Source organism: Mchenga conophoros, linkage group LG15 (genome assembly GCF_057382185.1).
Source record: "Mchenga conophoros isolate Kocher_MC1m ecotype Shallow Benthic linkage group LG15, M_conophoros_male_GT1.1, whole genome shotgun sequence".
Taxonomy (NCBI): domain Eukaryota; kingdom Metazoa; phylum Chordata; class Actinopteri; order Cichliformes; family Cichlidae; genus Mchenga; species Mchenga conophoros.
The window spans coordinates 39,735,435-39,755,017 of record NC_140540.1 but is presented as its reverse complement, the minus strand read 5'-3'; the positions used below and the strand labels follow the sequence as shown (position 1 = coordinate 39,755,017).

The following is a 19,583-nucleotide window of genomic DNA, read 5'->3' as shown; positions in this document are numbered from 1 at the left end:
AATAATGTCATTATATTTTATTTAAAGTTTCATCAAACACAGCAAAAATACAGCATTCACTGTCTGTGACCGACTAATGTGGCTGGTGAACAAAAAGAAAAAAAGTCCTTACATGTCTTTTTCCTAATAACTTTACTTCGATGAAAAATATCAGAAGATCATGGAGTGACATGAACATGAACTGATCTGTCAGGGGAAAAGAAGCACTGTGGTGCGTTTGGTTATGGTTTAACTGGATCTGCCATGTTCCCAAAGATGATTCACAAACAACTATCTATCTAACATGTGCCCCTTGTTAGTGTTTTTTTCTTTATGTGCATGTAAATGTGTACAAAGTATCACTTCACTGTTGTATAGACACTCAATGGATGATTTTTAGCACTGGGGCTGGACTCCTTTTGCCTTCAGAACTGCCTTTTTTCAGTTTTCCGTGGCCGAGATTCAAGAAGGTGCTGGAAACATTCCTCAGAGATTCCATTTCCCTTTCCACCACATCCCGAAGGTGCTCTATTGGATTGCGTTCTGGTGACTGTGGACCGTTCTCTGTAAACCTCAGATGTGAGAAAACCCCCAGTAGATCATCAGTATCTGAAATACTCGTCCCAGTCCATTTATGTGACATTCAAACTTCTGATGCTCAGTTTGAACTTCAGCAGGGGTACATCCACTAAATAAATTGAGTTGTTGCCACGTGATTGGTTGGTCAGACATCTGCATTAACGAGCAATTGAACAGGTGTTTCTACTTTACCAGTGACAACAGTGTAATCAAACGGTTGTATTAAGAAATGTCCCGCCATATTTCCTCCTCCTGCTAAAGAGATGATCTGCTTTAACTTTTGCCTTTAATAAAGCTTTCAGCGTTTCTAATTCTAATAAATGCTGTCAAAACAGCAAAAATGAGGAGATAACCAATGCTAACTGAGATACACTACAACCTTCACTTTGATCACAGTAATGTGGCTTATTATCTTTATTTGTAGAGCACATTACAAAGTGCTTCACACAAGGAGGCGACTTCATTATAAGAAGATTTTAATAAAGCAGCGTAATGTTCAGCGTTCGCTGTTGGCTTTATTAAATGTTTGCAGTTCAAAACTCATCATCATTTGAGCAAATTATGGCATAGGATGAGAAACATTTAAATTTTTATGATTATCTGGGTCACTTGTCAGTTATACTGTATGACTGCTTTAGTGATAGTGCATCGCTTTGAATTGTGGGGCGTTCTTTTTAATGAAGGATGGTTCAGTGTATCCTGCGGTTAAGGAGTAATAAACAGCATTTAGTGAATTTGATAAACTCTTAATACGACTGCTACGCTGATTCATCCATGGCTCTTCACTCAGGAGCCTGCTTCAAAGAAACTGGGTATTTGACTGCAACCATTGTGAATGCCTATTCATTATAAAGAGGATTTTAGATAGACATCACCGGTGATTTGGTAATGCTTCCGACAATCCCATCAAATGAATTAAAATATTCATCAAAGCCTGTTGCACACTGTTGCGTAGAAACATGCCTTTAAACCAGCAACGATAGCAAAATGTTGCACACGTTTTTCCAGACTGAACATGGCCTTGAACTTCCCCACCCCCTCATCCCCTTTTTTCCCCCACTCTGTCCCACCCTGTATATACCACCAGTCCACCAGTTGCACCCTGCCAGAGTGTCTGTTCCTTAGTGAAATTTGTCAATATTTTGTCTAGGGCTGGGCCATATTATGCCGTTGACGGTAATACCGGTACAATGTTAGGCAACGATAAGAAAATGAAATATCGCGATAGAATATGGGTAAAACGCGCATGCGCAGTGCCTTTGTTTTCATACGCACATGGCCGAAAAAGCACGGCGGCAACGGGAAATGAGAAGGGGGAAAGCGGATGGTTCAGTGAAAAGGAACCAGAATTGGTTTTTAAAAATAGTGCAACTTCACTGGTTTGGTGTTTGTCTGTCAGATACACAACAAAGCACATCTTTTTTGTAGAACATGCAAGCGGGCCATCGTTATTGCCGTATTTGTCGGACTAAGGTGCTCGCAAATTTTCAAATATATATCGTGATATATATTTTTGGCCATATCGCCCTGCTCTAATTTTGTCCAATATTTTGTTTTTGCCTGCTCCGTTTGCCTTTGAGTACCTGCCTGGTTCCAGCAAACTTGCAAAATAACCTGTTTTCTATCCTTATCAGCTGGCTTCTCTTTTGTGGACGCAGCAAAATATAAATTCACAGCAGAAAAGGCTTTTGATTTCACTATGATACTCAGTATCCAGTGGCTTCGAAATACAGTTTCTCATTTGGAGAGTCGATGGACATTTGGGGTCTTTTGAGGCCAGTAACTCGTTGTAAAGGTCATGACAGTAAAAAAAAAAAAAAAAAAAAAAAATGACAGTATCTCTGTGTGAAATGGCTTAAATGGAATCAAACATCTCCAGAAATCAAGCACTGCTCTTGACATAAAATGCAGACGTAATCTCTATAAGCTGATGCTCCACGACAGTGTTACAGAGGATAACAAAAATACAAGGTGGTATTCTCAGTACCTGAAGCTTAAATCACACTTCGGTGACCATGCAAACACTACTATTACTGCTATTACTATTAATAATTTATTTTAAAATGCTAACATTAATAATAGAATATGCAATAATACAAATATGATTAAAATCATAAGATTGCTTACCAAAAAAGCATGAAAATGTGTTTGAAGAAGTGTTTTTTGAGGAGGAACTGATTGTGTCCAGGCAGATCATTTTAAAGCTGAGGGGTCCTGATGGTAGAAGCACGCTCACCTTTATATTCAATCCTCAGTCAGAATGGCCCCACCTGAAAATACTGTAGATCCTCTAAACTTTACATATTTATTTTTCAGCTTATTACACCCAGCCTTTTCCCTGGATCAGCACTGTTTCATGGTGGGAGTCTCTGGAAGGTCATTTTTCCTCACCAGCAGAATGTTGAAAGGCTCCTGGCTGCTCCATGATTTTAGGACACTTTGAATGAATGAGAGATGAGTGCTACATTCTTCATGTGGGTTTTTAGCTTTGTAATTGACAAAAGCATTGATCAAATTGAACTCAAACAGAAGCGAAACAAATTTCTTCGTCCACTTGTGTGACAGCCTGACAAATGGGACTTACAGAATATTCTGACCAAATTTGTCAGCACCATTTATTGCATTACTGTGCTTGACGTGGCGGCCTTTCGCCGTGCAATTTTTATTTGCGATTTGTCTAACATATCTTATTGTTTTCCATATGCTTGAATCAAGAGGTTGTAGTCATTTTAACTTTTTCAATTTTGTTTGTTCTACCACACCAGGCTTGTTTATTTCCCTATTTCTGTGGTCATTATTACCAATATCCAAAACTATTCGTGGTTCACCCTTATTTTCAGAAATAAAGATTTCTGTAAGACTGACATCGGTTTTCAGTTTAGGCACCTCACTACAGGAAATCTGGAGGATGTGGGAAGGCAGCAGTAAAAGTGTGCAGGTTGAGATAGCGAGAGAAAAACTAAACAAGTAAAGAGTAAAAATATAACCCCAAACTCACTCCTATTCATGATGTTTAGGTGGCCACAAACACACAGCTCAGATGCTGTAAAGCAAAAGAACTCTCTCTAAAATACTGTACTGCTGTGAACAAGAGGGCTCAGCTCACGCACCACCATCCTGAGATAATGTTAGCTGAACACCATCCAACAGTGGACACACTTAGGTTCACAAAGCTACCTCCAAACTCAGAGCAAACTCAGTGGTCAAGTTCTTGCATCTACAAAAAAAAAATGAAAACCAAAAAAAACAATGGTTGTCTGGTGATTGTATTGTTTTTTTTTCCACATTCTGTTACCGATTGCAACTTATGGTGACTAAATTGTTTCTCAGAGGTTGAGTGTTACACAATTATAACCACTTTTCATTACAAAGTGTTTGGACATGTTGCCTGACAGGAGGCAACCTTTCTGCAAACAGCTGCAGTCTGATGTGGACTGTCTGCAATCACTCTCAGAGAGATCGTTGAAGGTTTTCAAATAATTGCTTAATAATTTATGAAAGCAGACAGACTGAATGAGTCTTTTTCATTAAGCATAACTTGAGGGCACTCGACTCAAGTGGCTGCCAGCTGGTTGTATTCTGGTTATATTCCTAAAGAACAGGAAGGTTGCTGAGCACAAATGTATCAGTTAAATATGAATTTCTGTCTATGCAGACAGCTATGATATGTGATTTTCAGTGATTTATCACAGTTAATTGCTCTATTATCAGAAACTGATTGCATGTTATAGCCAACTAGACCTCATTCAACTGCAGATTGATGTCAAACTGATTGCAGACTGAATCTGTCTTGTACCAACATACATGTATATGGATGTGTTTGCTGACAGTATTAGTGTGCATGTAATGTCATTTTGCAGCTTGCAACAGATATTGACGAAGTTTAACTTTGAAGGCATAGTTTAAACTTGAAACGTAGCCTCAAGTTGAAATATATGTGTTTGCAATACTCAGCATATCACAAAATGTAAAAAACAAATTGCAGTAATATAATATCATGTGTGACGTGTTGTGATTATATCATATCATGGGGTGTCTGGTGATTCCCACCTCGATTTAACAGGCACTCACACAGTACTGCAGAAGTGTGAAAGATATCCATGAAACACCGACCGTCAGTGCCTGCTAGGTGATAAAGCAGAAACTCAGTCTGGGACTGTCTCCCAGCCAGGCCAACGTCTCTGCAGTTTCGTGGTATAACAGTACCGTATACCAGAAGGGTTTAGAAGTTTGTTTGGAGATTGTAGAGCCGCAGGATCATAGTCTCTTCAATATATCCGGTTGTTCAGTGATGACGCGACGAATCCTACTTCCGGGTCTAAAGTATTCTACGTTTAATATGGCTTTTGTGTTGTTAACATGTTTAATGTTATGTATTTTCTTCTATTTGATCTCAAAAAGCTCCTAAAACAGTCAGTGATCACTGTTGACCTCCCTCGGCTTTTATTACCACTAATCATTTATTTAAGCTCAGTTTTTAAAACCTTAGGATGTAACTACAGCCCAGCCCATGCAGCAGTATACAGTATGAATGACTAACTTCGTATTGTGGATGGATTATCTCAGTTGTTCTCCTGGCTGAAGTTTGGTCCTTTTACAGCATCCTGCCATGCGATTACATTTGTTTCTGACCACTGACAGCACTCACGGTAACTTTTATCGAGTGGAAAAAAAGTTAGCTTGTTTATATTATGCTAACATAGCTGTGTCGCTAGCGGTCACGTAGCACATCATTATATACCAGCTAGCCCAACTTCAGTAACCCTACAAACGTCACTGCTGTTTAGTTTTCTGTCTTCATTTATGCTGGAAGTGATAGCAGAGCTGTACGTTGTAATTTGTTTCCAAAACCCCGCAGTCAGGACATGCTATATTGTATTTAGATAGAAGCTAGCGAGCTAACTCCCTGCTAACTTCTAACTCCGTTAAATGTCATAAATTCCGTTTTCATGGATGCCTGGATGTTAAACTCAATTGTTACACCTGGTAGAGCAGAACGCTGATCATTTTATTAAAGATGAAAGACTTTAGACAGTTTTTCAACTCTCAGTAATGCCACAGTGATCGTTTGATATATGGACCTGCAGCAGAGTTTAGACCCAGACACGGCTAGTGACGTCAGACTGAACAACCGGATTGCTTGATTTATACAATTCATGGAATTTGGACAAATGCCAGGACTGACTGTGTACAGCCTGTCAGTGCGTTTGGCTGGTTGTGCTTCATTATCACTGACAAATTCTCAGTACAGTTTTAAACCTGGTGTGAGACATGACCTTGTTGAAGTAGGGAGTGGGTAGCATGTTGTTAGTATACCAGTACATTTCAAGTTCAGGCTTATGAATGATACCAGGGAGAAAAGGTTTTTACAGTAGGAATGTTTTCGTGTCTGAAACTGTAACAATCTTCAATGCATGAAGAGCAGCATGTGGTGAGACACTGCCAGCGTGAATGCTGATCTGCATACAAGTTTGTCTCATCAAAAACACTCTGGATCAGTTCATTAGAAATGAACAACTCAATAAAGCCAATTGGCTGTTCTGGATCAGGAGCATCAACAGCATCATTGAGAGATTCAGGATTCTCTGTGGAAGTAAAGCTTCAGGCCCAGGAACTAGAGTTACATGGTTTACTGAGGCCCTTACTTGATCACCATCCACACCACAGCCTTCTGCTTGAGCTCTACCCCATCCAAAAGCTTCACCTCCATCCCTTTTCCTGTGTTTGACCTATAAATAAATAAATTACTAAAATATAAAAAAGGAATATTTTTTATTTAGGAGCCGTGTCGTCCAGTATAACCAGGACCCCCTCTGGCATGTGAAAATGGAGAGAGAATGGAGAAAGAAACCTGAATTGTTCAGCTTCTTGTCTGATGTAATATTACAGGAAAACTCAACAGTTATCAGTTCTGTATTTCACCTCTCACATCGCAGATATTTAATGGATGCTCCTGGATGAATCTAATTATCAAACAATCTAAATCTCAGGCTTAAAACATGTCTAAGTGTCTTTCCTCTTGCATTTCTGGCTGCTGGGAACAGAGAACAAGACCTGAGCTGTGAATCCTTTAACTCTGTTTCTGAAGAATCACAGTCTGAAATCGAACTGTCACTATCAGCAGGTTGATGAGCAACCTATATCTCTCCTCGGGTCTTTGCCCAAGTCCTCGAGTTATCTGTCTACTCCCGACACGTCTGCCATATGGATGTGAAAATTCAGTGTCAACAACTCCATAGTCCATCTCACGTGGGTTGTCGCATCTGTGTGGCAACTGTCATGACTCGACCCACCTGCTCCTTTTAAAGTTTGAATCACAAAGTTGACAAGGCATGAATTATCAGAGTTTGAGTCCATCAACAGCTCCAAGGTTTGCACGACCACATATTTCTTCCTGAATAGTCTGTGGTTTTGCTAGGGGTTGATTTATTTTGCGTAAAAGCTCTAAGCTGCTTCTCTCAGAGCAGATCTTCTTCCCAGAAATGCTGTAATATGCCATCCCTAACAGCTTTCGCTGTTGTCTGACAGTAAAAAGACAGATTGGTGGAATATCTCGACAATGGCTGGGACATACTATTACACACAGATTTAAAAGAGATCCGTAATATCTTAAAATAGATTATGAAGTGCATAGGAAGAGACCCCAGGATTGAGGGTGATGTCATGAGCCATCCAAAGCTGTAAAAAGACTAGTTGCTGCACTCTGAAGTAGATGGAAGTTGTGAGCTAGGTTGTAAAGATAAGAAGCCAGATGGGCAGTGAACGTGAGAGCACTCAAACTGCCCTCCACAACGTCTGATGTAGTGAAGTTGCAGTGTAGTGACAAGTGTCAGCAAACCTGTTGGAGAATAGAAATAGTACAGGTCCGACTGATTTGAGCGTTCTGACTGATTAAGGATCAGGACAAGCTGTGATTAGAAGTGTTTTCTTTTTAATGTGATCTTTTTCACATAGAATAATGACAAGTACCCATTGCACTGTCATCATCAACAGTTAAACAACTACATAATAGTAATAATAACAAAACCCAATCTTCATAATTGGTCCTCAGGTTCAATTTCAATGGTGGATAAAGGAAAAATAATAATAACAATAATTTCTGAGTAAAATCTGCACAACATGTCGTGCTGTTGTCTTCATTTCAGATAAAATAAAAACGTTTCCATTTCTTAAAATGCAGACATCGTTTGTCTTTAGTCTTACTTAACTTTTACATCTAAAAAAATCTGCAAAGGAACACATCCAGAAATGCATTTATTTCCTTTGCCAAACTGGAGGGGAAAAAAATTGTGAAACAGTGAAATATGTTTATGAGGCGAGATGTGTGGAGTTGGCGCCAAGGAGAATATTTACAGTTGAAGATCTAGCAAACATTTGTATAGAGCAAAAAGAATCTGGGTCGCAGTGATGCCCCAGTGTTAATTATGATATCTAATCAAAGAACATGAATGAGTTTGGCTAAATGGATTAAAATCAGCCTCATCTTTCCAGCTTCCATACTGTAATTAATGATTTGTCATCATTCCCCATTCATGTGAGGTGCTGCTCAAACACCAGCTCATCACTTTCCTTTCTCCACATTATGCACAATCACCAGGGTTTGAATTGAATTCTTTTCTGAAATCCAATATATGTTTAAAAAACCCACACATCTTGTAATGGGCCAGGTTCCTGTGCGCTCATTCGTCAGAAACGGGGATAAACAGAAATATCAATTAGCATATATTTGTGTTGTCAGAGCTGCATCAGACCGGAAGTTCTGATGTCTGTGAAATAATTACCTGCGCTTTGTATAAGCCATGGGCAGACTGCTACCTGGGGAGGCTTCTAGAATAAAGGCAGCCTAATGAAAACAAAGCTCACCTTAGGTGTTAGTTTTGTGCTGCTATGCCTGGGTGAGCAGATGAACTGGGGGGTGGGGCGAGAAAAAACGACTTTTGGCTGCTCTCTCATTCACGAGGGGTCGCCGCAGCAGGTAGCGCCTCATATTTGATTTAGCAGATTTTTTACGCCCGATGTCCTCTGTAACACAACCCCAAAGGGATTTGTCTCCTCCCGGGATCAAACTGGGGCTCTTTTTGCTTGTTAGGCAAATGCGTAAACGACTACACTGTGGAGCCTACTAGCAGATGAATTTGGGAAATGTGGCAGAAACAAAAGACACGCCCAATGGCATGGCCTTGCAATAATTTACATTTAATATCCAAGGTCTTTGGTAGGTGAAATAGCTTGTTACTTTTAATCGAAAATTTCCATGTGGGTTTCATTGAATAATGTGGGATTACTTTAAAATAGCAGAATTAAAAGAAATACATTGCAGGCAAAAATGCTTCTGTCCCCTCTCCAAGCAGCTAAAGCGTCTAGAAGCAGGACTGCAGATTTGAGTTTGTTGGTGTGTCAGGGGCATTTACCACCACAATTTATCACAATGTTGTATATATATATATGTCATCTATATGTAATGGTTTTACACTACTGATCTGCCCGAGGTCTACGCTCCATCAAATTGCTCGATATCACAGGCAGCAAAAATGACTTGGCCCAACAGCAGCCTGAATCTGCCACACCGAGATGTCTCATGCCAGACCTGTGATCAGTTCCCTTGTAGCTCCTACTTCAGTTAGCAGCAACAAAGGAAGCAGCCACACTAAACACCCTCCCACCCACCCGAGACAATGTGCTAATGTAAAATGGCCTGTTTTGACACACTGCTTTGTGAGCAGATGAACAAATACGGGCATCGCTTTAGCTCTGTGGTGAAAGATGACAGCGAGATAACAATAATGATTTCTGCAGAAAGAGTGCAAAGGCACTCAACGGTGATAAGCAAACTGGAAAAACCAGTGCAAGAACATCGAGGCCTGGGTCATCAAGATGAAGAAGAAATAATATCAAAACTCCTTGTAGAGATCCTGGCTCTGTTATATGTGTCCGCAGGCCATAGTTTTAGCTGCGTGGCTTTGTTAAAGTAAAGGTTTCCCCCGAAATCTATGCTTGAAAGGTGGTTGTTAAAAGTTAGTTTCCTCTTCAAAAACAGCAGAACAACAACCATATCAGCAGTTTATATGACCACAACAAAGAAATGCATGTCTTATGGTACCAATGGATAGCAGTATAAGTGGTTTATACAGCTAGACGAAGCCTGTGCTGCAGCAGTGTTTTGAGACCTTTTGATAATTTTTCAAGCCTTAAAAGCCTGTCACTGTTAAAGTGCATTGTAACTGGCATCTATACAAAGCTGACCAGAGCTTCTGATCTCTTCTGAAGAGGAGACTTTTTTAACAGCCACCTATGAAGCCAGCGTGAGTGATTCTGAAAGGACAATTTTAGGTGAGAAAACATAAAAATCAATAGCAGCTACACTGGAGACTATGTTTTCTATGGCGACCCTGTTTTACAAGAATATAATGATGAAAGTCTTGGAAGTTGTTGACAAGTAGTCCACATTAGTGGGCTGCACACAGGTTCATTGAACACTCCTACTAGTCCCGCCAAAGTGTGTTAAATTATAAGTCACTGAAGGGCTGTGATCATACATGTAGGCATCAAGCCTCCCAACACTTCTCTCAGCTGAAAATACATTAAAAATTGGCTTTATGTCACCGTAATGCGATTTAGTATCGACCACGGTCAATCCGAGTAATGAATTTGCCACTTGAAGCCCACAAATCTGCCATTATGTGAATACAGCACATTAAATAATCAGCACATCTCTAAAATCTAGTGTACAAGTGAATTCTTATTTTGTTGAAAAGCAAAAAAAACTCAGAAACGGAGTGAAACCTGCCTTGAGGCTCCTTCAGTAAATCTTGCCTGAGGGCAAGGAACACCGTGGCTCAGGTGGTCAATGGGCTAACTAACTGACAGGTCTGTGTGGGCTCTCCACAGGATCTGCACTTCTCTCTTGTGCTTATTTAATTTTACCCACTCTCACATTGTTTGCCACTTATTTGTCACAATGCAGCAATGCTTTCTCTAAGGGGAGAACCAGCGTGGACGAAACCATTGTCCTCTACCCGCTTTCCTGACAGACACTTTTGTGGCATAGGGAGTAAAGAGCTTTGTGGTTAGTGCCAAACTGATTTCCTCGGTGGGTTTACTACTGGTGCTGGCAGTCTGCGTGGCATGTTGACAACGGCTAAAGAGCCAAACTTGATTGCCTCTTTTCCTGCTCATTATTACAGTATTCGTTACAGAATATGATGCGATTTCTTAACTACAGTCAGCACTGGGCTTGTGAGAGTGCTTATCCCCATGTTGTAACCTTTACTGAAGCTAAACATAACCTGTGTTGGTGCTGGTCTCTCAGGCATCGGAGCATGCTCTTATAAACCACGTTGAGTAAACTGAAGGTTGCATCATCGTCTGTGGAGGACTATACCTTGTATGTTTAAGTTGTAATCATATTTATTTTAAATGTTACAATTTTCACGTCCAGTTATTAAAAACAAAAACAATAATTCAGATAGCCAAGAAGACTGAAAGAGAGCCTTTAGTGAACAAGATCTAACTAGAGGAAGTCCCGAGGTTTTTGAAAGTCATCCCATGGAAGGACTGTGAACACTTGTCTGGAATTATATCTGTTTAGAAATCATTGCTGCCAACAAGATACAAGCAGGTCTCTGAGGAATGTGACACTGTTCCTTTGCCCCACTCGGTACCAGCAAACGCCCCACAGTGTCCCCAACCAAAAGATTAAAAAGTCCCTAAAAAGTTTTTTAAATTCAGAAACTGTATCCAACATATAATTTCAGCGTTAAATAAACATCAGCTGGTGGTCTTTGGTCAATGTCTTGTTATGGTTGAAAAATATTCCCAGCTGTATTTATTACTTACTGAACATTGCTGGTTCATGCTTAGATGTTCTAGGAAGAGTGAAACACGTAGGGGTTAAACTGGGATTGTGCAGGTGGGGACCCCCAAGGTCGGGTGTAGCGGTGTAGTATGAAGAAGTGAATTACTTAGAAATAAGTCAAATATTTGCTTGTTTTGTGATATAGATGTTTCTTTGTGTACAGGCTGTGACCTGTGCTGCTACTCCTGTATTCACTGCTTTTCACAGGTTTAGCACTTTCACTTTCACAGTTCAATAAGATATAAGCAGATGATTCATGAGCTACATGGCTGATTTCCAATCCTTAGACACTATAACGGGCATATAAAAAGTAGAATTCGGTGTCATGATCATTGCCCTAAATAATAATGATTTATTATATATATTTGATTGTCTACGTTTGACCTAACCTACCATTTACCATGAACAGGGTGCTCTGTACCAGTCCAGCCTATGGTGGAGACGTTATTCACCACATTACTACAAACTAAGCAGTGTAACCAACACTAAACTGCCTGGCATTTTCATGCAACCTTTGAATAACACAAAATTAGTATACTTGTACTATGGAAAAGCGCAATTTAATCCGCACATAATTTATAGCTCAAGTATCTGATTTAAAAGCTCTAAAAGGAATGAGGACATTACATGAAAGGTTTAAATTTCCACTTTATCAGATTTCATGTGCCAAGAAGTCTTTACCTCCATTCCCTTTCCTGTGTTTCTTACATCTTTCTCAGTCTCTGACAGTGTCACTTATAAACTTTCTTTTCCTCTCCCTGGGAAATAAAGAACATTTATTTGCATTTTATATTATCTGTAACTTCAAAGAACTTTATTCTGTTTATGCTTCTCGTCCAGCTAAATCCTGAAGTACTGCGACCAACTGCATTTACATCTACACCAGCTCACATGCATGAGAGGAAAAAATGGGCAGTCCTGTGGGATATGATTATTTTCTTATTATTGAGAAAGTATCTCCTTGCTGTCACTGGAGTAACTCCAGACTACAGGACACAAAAAATGAACTCATCGACATAAACATTAACCTGCCTATCAGATTTAAATGCTCGTTAATTGAAGGTGCCAGAACGCCGTTACAGATTGTTCCAGCCCACTTTCACCCCTGACTCAAATTCACGATCTCTTTCTCTGGGGTTCATTTCTCATCCTGCTGAGGTAACCAACTTCAGACAAAAGGGTTTATGATCCTGACATCAGGGGAAGGCTTATGGCGTTACAGTGGATGTAACAGCCCAACACGTTCATTTCACAATGGAAAAAATGATAGAGAATTAATGCAGATAGGCTTAAACCTTACCAGCTTTAAAGTGTCGTTTACATGTGAAAAAACATTCTCTGGTAATAATAATCTGTGTACATGAATAAGGGGTTAATGGTTCTCTGTTTGCAATCATTTAGCAAATTAGTTACAAAGAATGAAGACACATGCATTTAATTCTTTCAGAATAATTTGATTGATATTTCTCACTTTGCAAGAGACGTGTGGCTAGATCTCTGTTCTACATGGAACCAACCTGAGTACCTGTCTGTTTAAGGTTGATGTTGTGCCAGTTTTGATCAGAGATGACGGTGTATGCTTTTATAACTAATCATGTTAAATAATCTAAATTGCAACATTGAACAGAAAAAGTAATACTAATTTATTTTTGTTGTGTTCCAGTTGCCTCGTTTTCAGTGTTTAAAATATTTCAGTCCTTGTTGATTCAGCTGTACCTGTAGTTCCTTCTGCTAGCTGTACATGAGGCTTAAAACTGCAGATCACACAATACAGGAGGCAGGAACACAAACTACGGTGTTGTAATTGGAAAAGAAAATCAGGCAATAGCTGGCCTTTTCCACTCTGGGTGGGACCGTGATGTGATCTTATGCTGCACATAGCATGAGTCTATAAACAGCAGGGCTCAACGAGAGTGGAAGTTGGTTACCTATCTAAGAAGGTGGTGGTGGTGGTGGTGTACCTGCACTCTACATCAAATGCACACTGTGGGAGCTCTTTCTTGTTCCACTGCTCCCTCCAATATTTCAAAGTGATCCACTGAAAACTGCCAAAAATGACTGGCCATGGTTTGTCGATGCAGTTTTCAGTTAGTGCTGCAAACACAGACACTACTGTATAATAAAATCTAACACTATGAAACTTGAGCATATATAATGTTTTCATATATGTATATATGTGTCACGATCCGCAGTGGCAGACCGAGTGGAGAGTGTGTGGAGGACTCAGGTGCAGACACGAAACTGAGTTCAAACGAAAAGCGAGCCTTTATTTTGGCTGATGACATGTGGGTCAAACAAGGCAGAAGCACAGTGACGAAACTAAACTATAACTAAACTGGGAAACTGGCATTATGATGCCACAGAGAACTATGAATACAAACATGGTGGGTGAGAACACAGACGACGCGACACTGAACACAGCAAGGCTGAGGACCAAATACACACATGAGGTGATATGGGGAAGTGGAGACACATGGGCACACAGCTGACTAGAATGAAACAATGACAACACAGGGGAGAGTAAATTAAATGCAGTGAACAAAGAACAGACTCTTTCAAAATAAAACAGGAAACACGGAGACATAGACATGAAACGAACTAGACAACAAGAGCCACACAGACATGACACATAACGGGTAGGCGCACGAACCAGGGAGACCGAGTACAGGGGAAGATGACAGAAACGACAACATGAACTTGACAACATAAGACACACAGACATAAACACATGAAGGGCAAGGGAGACTTAACACAAGGGTAATACAATAACAAATGAGCTAGAATAACTTAATGAACCTAAACAAACAATAAACACACACACACACACACACACATATGTATTAAAAAGAGAGCTACTTTAACCTCCTTTTACTTTTACCTCCAACAAGGCATTGTGCTTTTTGAAGGCTGGTGTACAGACTGTCGAGTACAACCAGTACAAAGGAAGTGATTCTAGCATCTGGTGATTTGCCAGAAGTAAACAAATGACTTAAATGAGCATGGCTGGAGCACTTGCTAGATGTGCTCTGTATGACAGGAAGATCAGATGGTGAACAGAAATTACTGATTAACTGGTTACTGGTTAAAAAGCTCAACCCAACATGCAATATCCCAGTTTTTCCAGGAAAAACACTGCCTGGGTTCCTACAATATTAATACAATAATTACAATAATTTGGTGAATCTGTTGAAATAAAGTAACACCACCAACAGCATGATATGCAATATCAGTGACACAGTAATAATTCCAGTGACAGCCTAAATCAAACGTGTGGACCAAAGTAGCCTAAATATTATTGAACAATTAGCATTTAAGAATAACTAAACTAACTTAATCTTTGAACTCTTCAGGAGCTTCAGGATATTATCACATAATAATATTGAAAAATATATTTGACCTAAACTGTTTTATCTTGGGTCAAACGTTTGAACCAGCTGCTTAAAGTAACCGTGCCAGTAATTTCCATTCACCGTTTTCTCTTCCTGGAGCGCTGCTATCAAGTGCTCCAGCGATGCTTGGTTCAGTTCATTGTTTACATTTGGGTCGCACATCACCAGCTGCTAGTATCTCTTTGTTGCCTGATTGTGCACGATGTTGTGTGTTTGTCTCAAGTGGTGGAACAGAATCGACTGCAGGAGCAGTTTTCTTGCACATTTTTCAAATCACCGTTGTTCAAGTAACTTCCTTTCAGCTACTAAATCGTCATTTGAGACGTAATATGTGGCTCTTGCTGGCAGACATGCCTGGGCTTGTCTCGCTGTTCTGCAAACACAAGGTGTTGCTATGGCAATGATATCTAAATATGACACTTTAAGACACACATTAATATACCACCACAAGGCTGCCCTTGCTGGCACCCTGTAGCAGCAGATTCACACTTCAAATTAGGTAGTTTTCATTAACAGTAACTGATTGGAAAAGAAGGAAGGAAATGCCCTTTATTTTACTTGCTGTAAAAGATGCCGCTTCCTGCATGTTGCAATCACTGATAAAGCATCGTTCACTATTTTCTTTTCTATACTGTCAGAAATACCAGAAACATCTAATTTCCTTGATATATCATCCTATAATTTTGCCCATCCCTGTTTCCCATTTTGAATACTTTAAGATTCCTGCCTTCAAAGACACAAACATATCTCAGTTTGGCACACGCTATGTCATTGTCTAAGTTTCTGGCAAGGTGTGTTGACAACCATGTCTCCCCATTGCAGTCAGTAAGTAACCTTACCTGGTGATGCAAAGGTTGAAGGTTTGAATCTCTAGACTGTCAACAGTGCTGCTCTTCGCACATGGGCGTGTGTTAGGGCAACAGGCACTCACAATCTGCTCGGACTCTGTTTGGAGTACAGTTCCAAGTGTTTCTTTTCTGACTGCTGTAGTTTGTGTCTTTTTGTCATAAAACTCATCAGTTTGACAAAATTAAGTCAGACGCACCTTCAGTCAGTCAACTGCTTAAGTATAAAGATGCCTATTAACACTTAACTGTTAAAATGCCACTGAAAATGTGACAAAGAATTTCACTTTGAACTTGTTTAGAGTGTCAACAACAGCGCAGTCTTTGTTATTCTGATGGCTTTGGGATAATTTAGTCTCAAAACAAATCAAATCTCAAAGCAACCTTGAACTTCTTACATGTTAAATCACTTTGTAAAGTTGATGAGATTTCTGTATTTTGTGAGACTCGCTTTTTGGCACATTAAAGATTTCACCTGTTTTCTGAGTTAAAAAAATAATAAACAGCAGGAGGTGTCTTCTAAATAGGAAGACAGTAATATTTGTCAAGAAAGGTGACATTTTCTAGACATTGCTAATAAGTCAAAGACATTCTTCAGCAAAGATGATGAGACGGATGTGTTTTTCCAAGTAAATCTAAATGTGTCTTTTTTTGTTGATCCAGGTGCTACTTGTTGGATGGGATCTCTAAAGGAGCCTGGCTGAACCGCTCAAGCATCATATTCGCAGGGAATGACAAGTGGTCTGTGGATCCACGTGTGTCCATAGTGTCCAGTGTTGGAGACAAACATGAGTACAGCCTTCAGATACAGAAAGTGGATGTAACTGATGATGGCCTTTACACATGCTCGATTCAGAGTGAGCGTAACCCACGGCCAAAGCTCCTCAACCTCATTGTAAAAGGTGCGTGCAGGCCATGCGTGTTCTTTACTTTGTCTGTGTGTAGCATATGTATATGTTGGTGATTATCATAACTTACATTGTTCCATTTCCAAGCATGCACGTGTTTCAGTTGTCTGCACATATCTGCAGTTCAATTTTGGTTGTTTAAATCGTAGGCGCAGAGTTTTCAAGCATCACAAAAAGCGAGCTGCAGCTTTCGTCCTGTGCCTTTTTCTGATCTAACACCTTATGTCTTGCTCACGAAGGCAAAGGCTTGAGAAATTGCTTCGGTGACGGGAAACCGACATTTTAAGGTACATTGTATGCCCGCAGGCCATGCAGCAAAAAGCCGGTTGGTTTAAATTACTGGAGGCAAAGTAGCTTTAATCAGGCCTCTCTGGATTTTGTCGCAGCAGGCAAAACAAAAAGAGATCCAATTCTGATAACTTTTAACTACATCCTGCACTTGCTGATATGCTATATATGCACTATGCATTGCTTAGCAGACGATAATGTTGTGAATTTTAGTTTTCGACACAAATGTGCTGGCACTGAGCTTTTTAGAGGTTGTCTGCATTGGGCTTTATCTCGGGCAGCGTGCATTTTTTTAGGGATTTTAATGGGCCCACCCGTGTTATGTTTCTTTTCTAGGCTGATGTGAAGATTTCATTAAAAAATGTCTCTCTCTTAATCCTAATATTTATTTCACAACATTGTCTCCTGGCCTACATTCACACACACACACCCCTCGGCAGGTATCAGATTAATTGAAAATGCACAACAAATTATTCTCATTCTGCTTTAAGCCTAGCCAAGTTAAGGATTAATTTATGAAAACATAATGTTGCACACCTCCGCACAAGCAGCACAGTATTAATAGAAGAGGTGAGGGTCAGGAGCACTGAAGTTTGAGCAGTGATATGTGAAATGTGCAAGTGGAAATAGCTCTCCAGCTGGCGTCTCTGTTGTGACATATGGAGAGAGCTTATGAAAATTCTTTTCAGGCATGTGATCCTACCTGCAGTTTGATTTGTTTGTTGTGAGCCGTAATTGAAAATATTTGTTTCGCCTTTATCCACGTTAAACTGGTACAAGAGCACTAGGGTTTGGAAAAGAAAAAAAAGAGTCACATCAATTCGCAAACAGCACGGACGGCGCTTCTGTAAACTGCTATCCTGTGAGGTAGCACTTTTCGCCGAGGATAAGAAGAGTAGTCAAAACAAATCACTGTTTACCTTCTCAGGTGTCCGTCCCTGTTCAACAAACAGCACAACATGAAAGCAGCGCGCTTTTAAAACAGTCTGTTTCCCCAAATTTCTTAATCTGCTGCCTGTAGTGTGCAAATATTAAACTGTGTGGGCGTAGAGCGGCAACTAAGGTTGGTTTCGAAGGTACAAAGTGGTGTTTGAACAATTGTGCTTGTTTGGCTGCTGATGAGAGCGCATTCACTGTACTGCCGTTCAAAAATGGCCTTTGGTTAACAATCCTAACAATCCTGTCGGTTTTAAAGGGTCACAGAATTTAAATGCTACTCCTGGTACTTTTTTATAGGTCCTATTTTGGAGGACGGACTCCACCCCATCCATTTTCGTGTCAGTCCACAAAGTACAACGTTTCATAGAAAAATCTTTTAGTTGATTGTAACTTTCTGGCAAACCTGCAGACAAAATTGCAGGTAAACATCAGCTATCTGAGTGAAAGTTGGAGGCAAAAACTGAAATCAACAGTGAAGTCCAGGTTTTATTCTTACATATAAGAACACGTGAAAAATATGAGATTTTTTCTGTCAGCGTGATATATTTGGCATCAGTAAATCTCAAACGGAAACAGGATTAGAAGAAAGTGAAAGATCGCACTGACTTTGTGGAGCTGCACCGACACAGCTCTGCTGATCCGTCTGTGCAGGTTAGCATAATAAAGTTACAGCAGGTGGATAGATAGTGCATAGAGCTACAGATTAGATTTAGTGTGTAACCTCCTTCTTGGGCCGGTTGTCGTCACTTTGCTGAAAAACTTTTCTGGTTGAAACTCGGCCTTTCCGATTCTGCTGTCGTCACCTTCCTGTTTGTTGTTACCTGCGTCAACTGTGACCACATCACAGCCCCATAACTGTTCATGCTGGCGCTTGACTCCCTGCAGTCTTCTTCTTAATGATGGATGTTATGTGTGCTGAATCAGTGCTGATGTAAAACAGAAGAAGTTGAAGCGTTTTCTCCAGAAAGTCTCATCTTTTCAAGCCGTTGTAGCAGCTTCCTGTCTATAATCTGGGAATCTTTGAGCTTCACTCATCTATCAATTAAAAGGTGGTAAATCTGACCTACTCGTACACGCGGGTCTCCACACCAGCCACTACAGCTGCGGCGTGTGCCTCAGGTAATTAAAACTAAAGAGTGCACGGCAAGCTAAAACAACATCACAGAGTGGGGCGTGCCACCATTCACAAAGATGACAACAGCAAGCAAAAACAGGTCAATATAATTGGCTGTGCGAATGCAAGCAGAAAAAAACAAGCGCCCTGAAAGTTTGTAGTTCTCCGGGCAGCTCCCTGGTGAGCTGGTACCCTCAGAGTCATGAGAAGTCTTTAGTGCAAATGCACCTTATCTAATTTCTTTTTAATCTCTCATCAAGAAATTGAGCGTCCATAGCCTCACTTATTGTTTGTTAATGAAGATAGGCTTAAACCTTTAATATAAATGCAGAGTTCTATCAGCACTTGTCAACTCCTCAGAGCACCGCAGCGCCTCTGCAGTTATAGCCACTGTGCTATAGCTGAAAGGTCACAGGGGCAAATCCCGCCTCTGCCAATGTGTCCATCAGCAGTCTTGAGTCTTGTTAGCGTTTCCTCAAGTGAAAGCATACACCCCCAGACGCACGCACACACCAACACAAGCACACAGGCGTTCGCTTCCTCTCAGCGAATGATGAATTTACTTCTAGAAATGTGTCTGTTCACTGTAAAGAGATTCCTCAAACTGGCCTTGAATACTGATTTTATAAAGTAGATCACATATCAGTAAGATGGGGCACGAAACACTGTTCTGCATGTCCCTTCCTG

General features: G+C 40.3%; 1 protein-coding gene across 2 annotated transcripts in view; it reads left to right on the top strand.

Annotated features, from left to right (window-relative positions):
* Positions 1 to 19,583, top strand: part of negr1 (neuronal growth regulator 1) — a 165,571-nt gene that overhangs the window by 37,150 nt on the left and 108,838 nt on the right. For both annotated transcript variants that reach the window (XM_085246055.1, XM_085246056.1), the window contains exon 2: positions 16,311 to 16,549. In XM_085246055.1, coding sequence (XP_085102181.1) covers positions 16,311 to 16,549 — 239 coding nt within the window. The remainder of the gene's footprint in view (positions 1 to 16,310; positions 16,550 to 19,583) is intronic.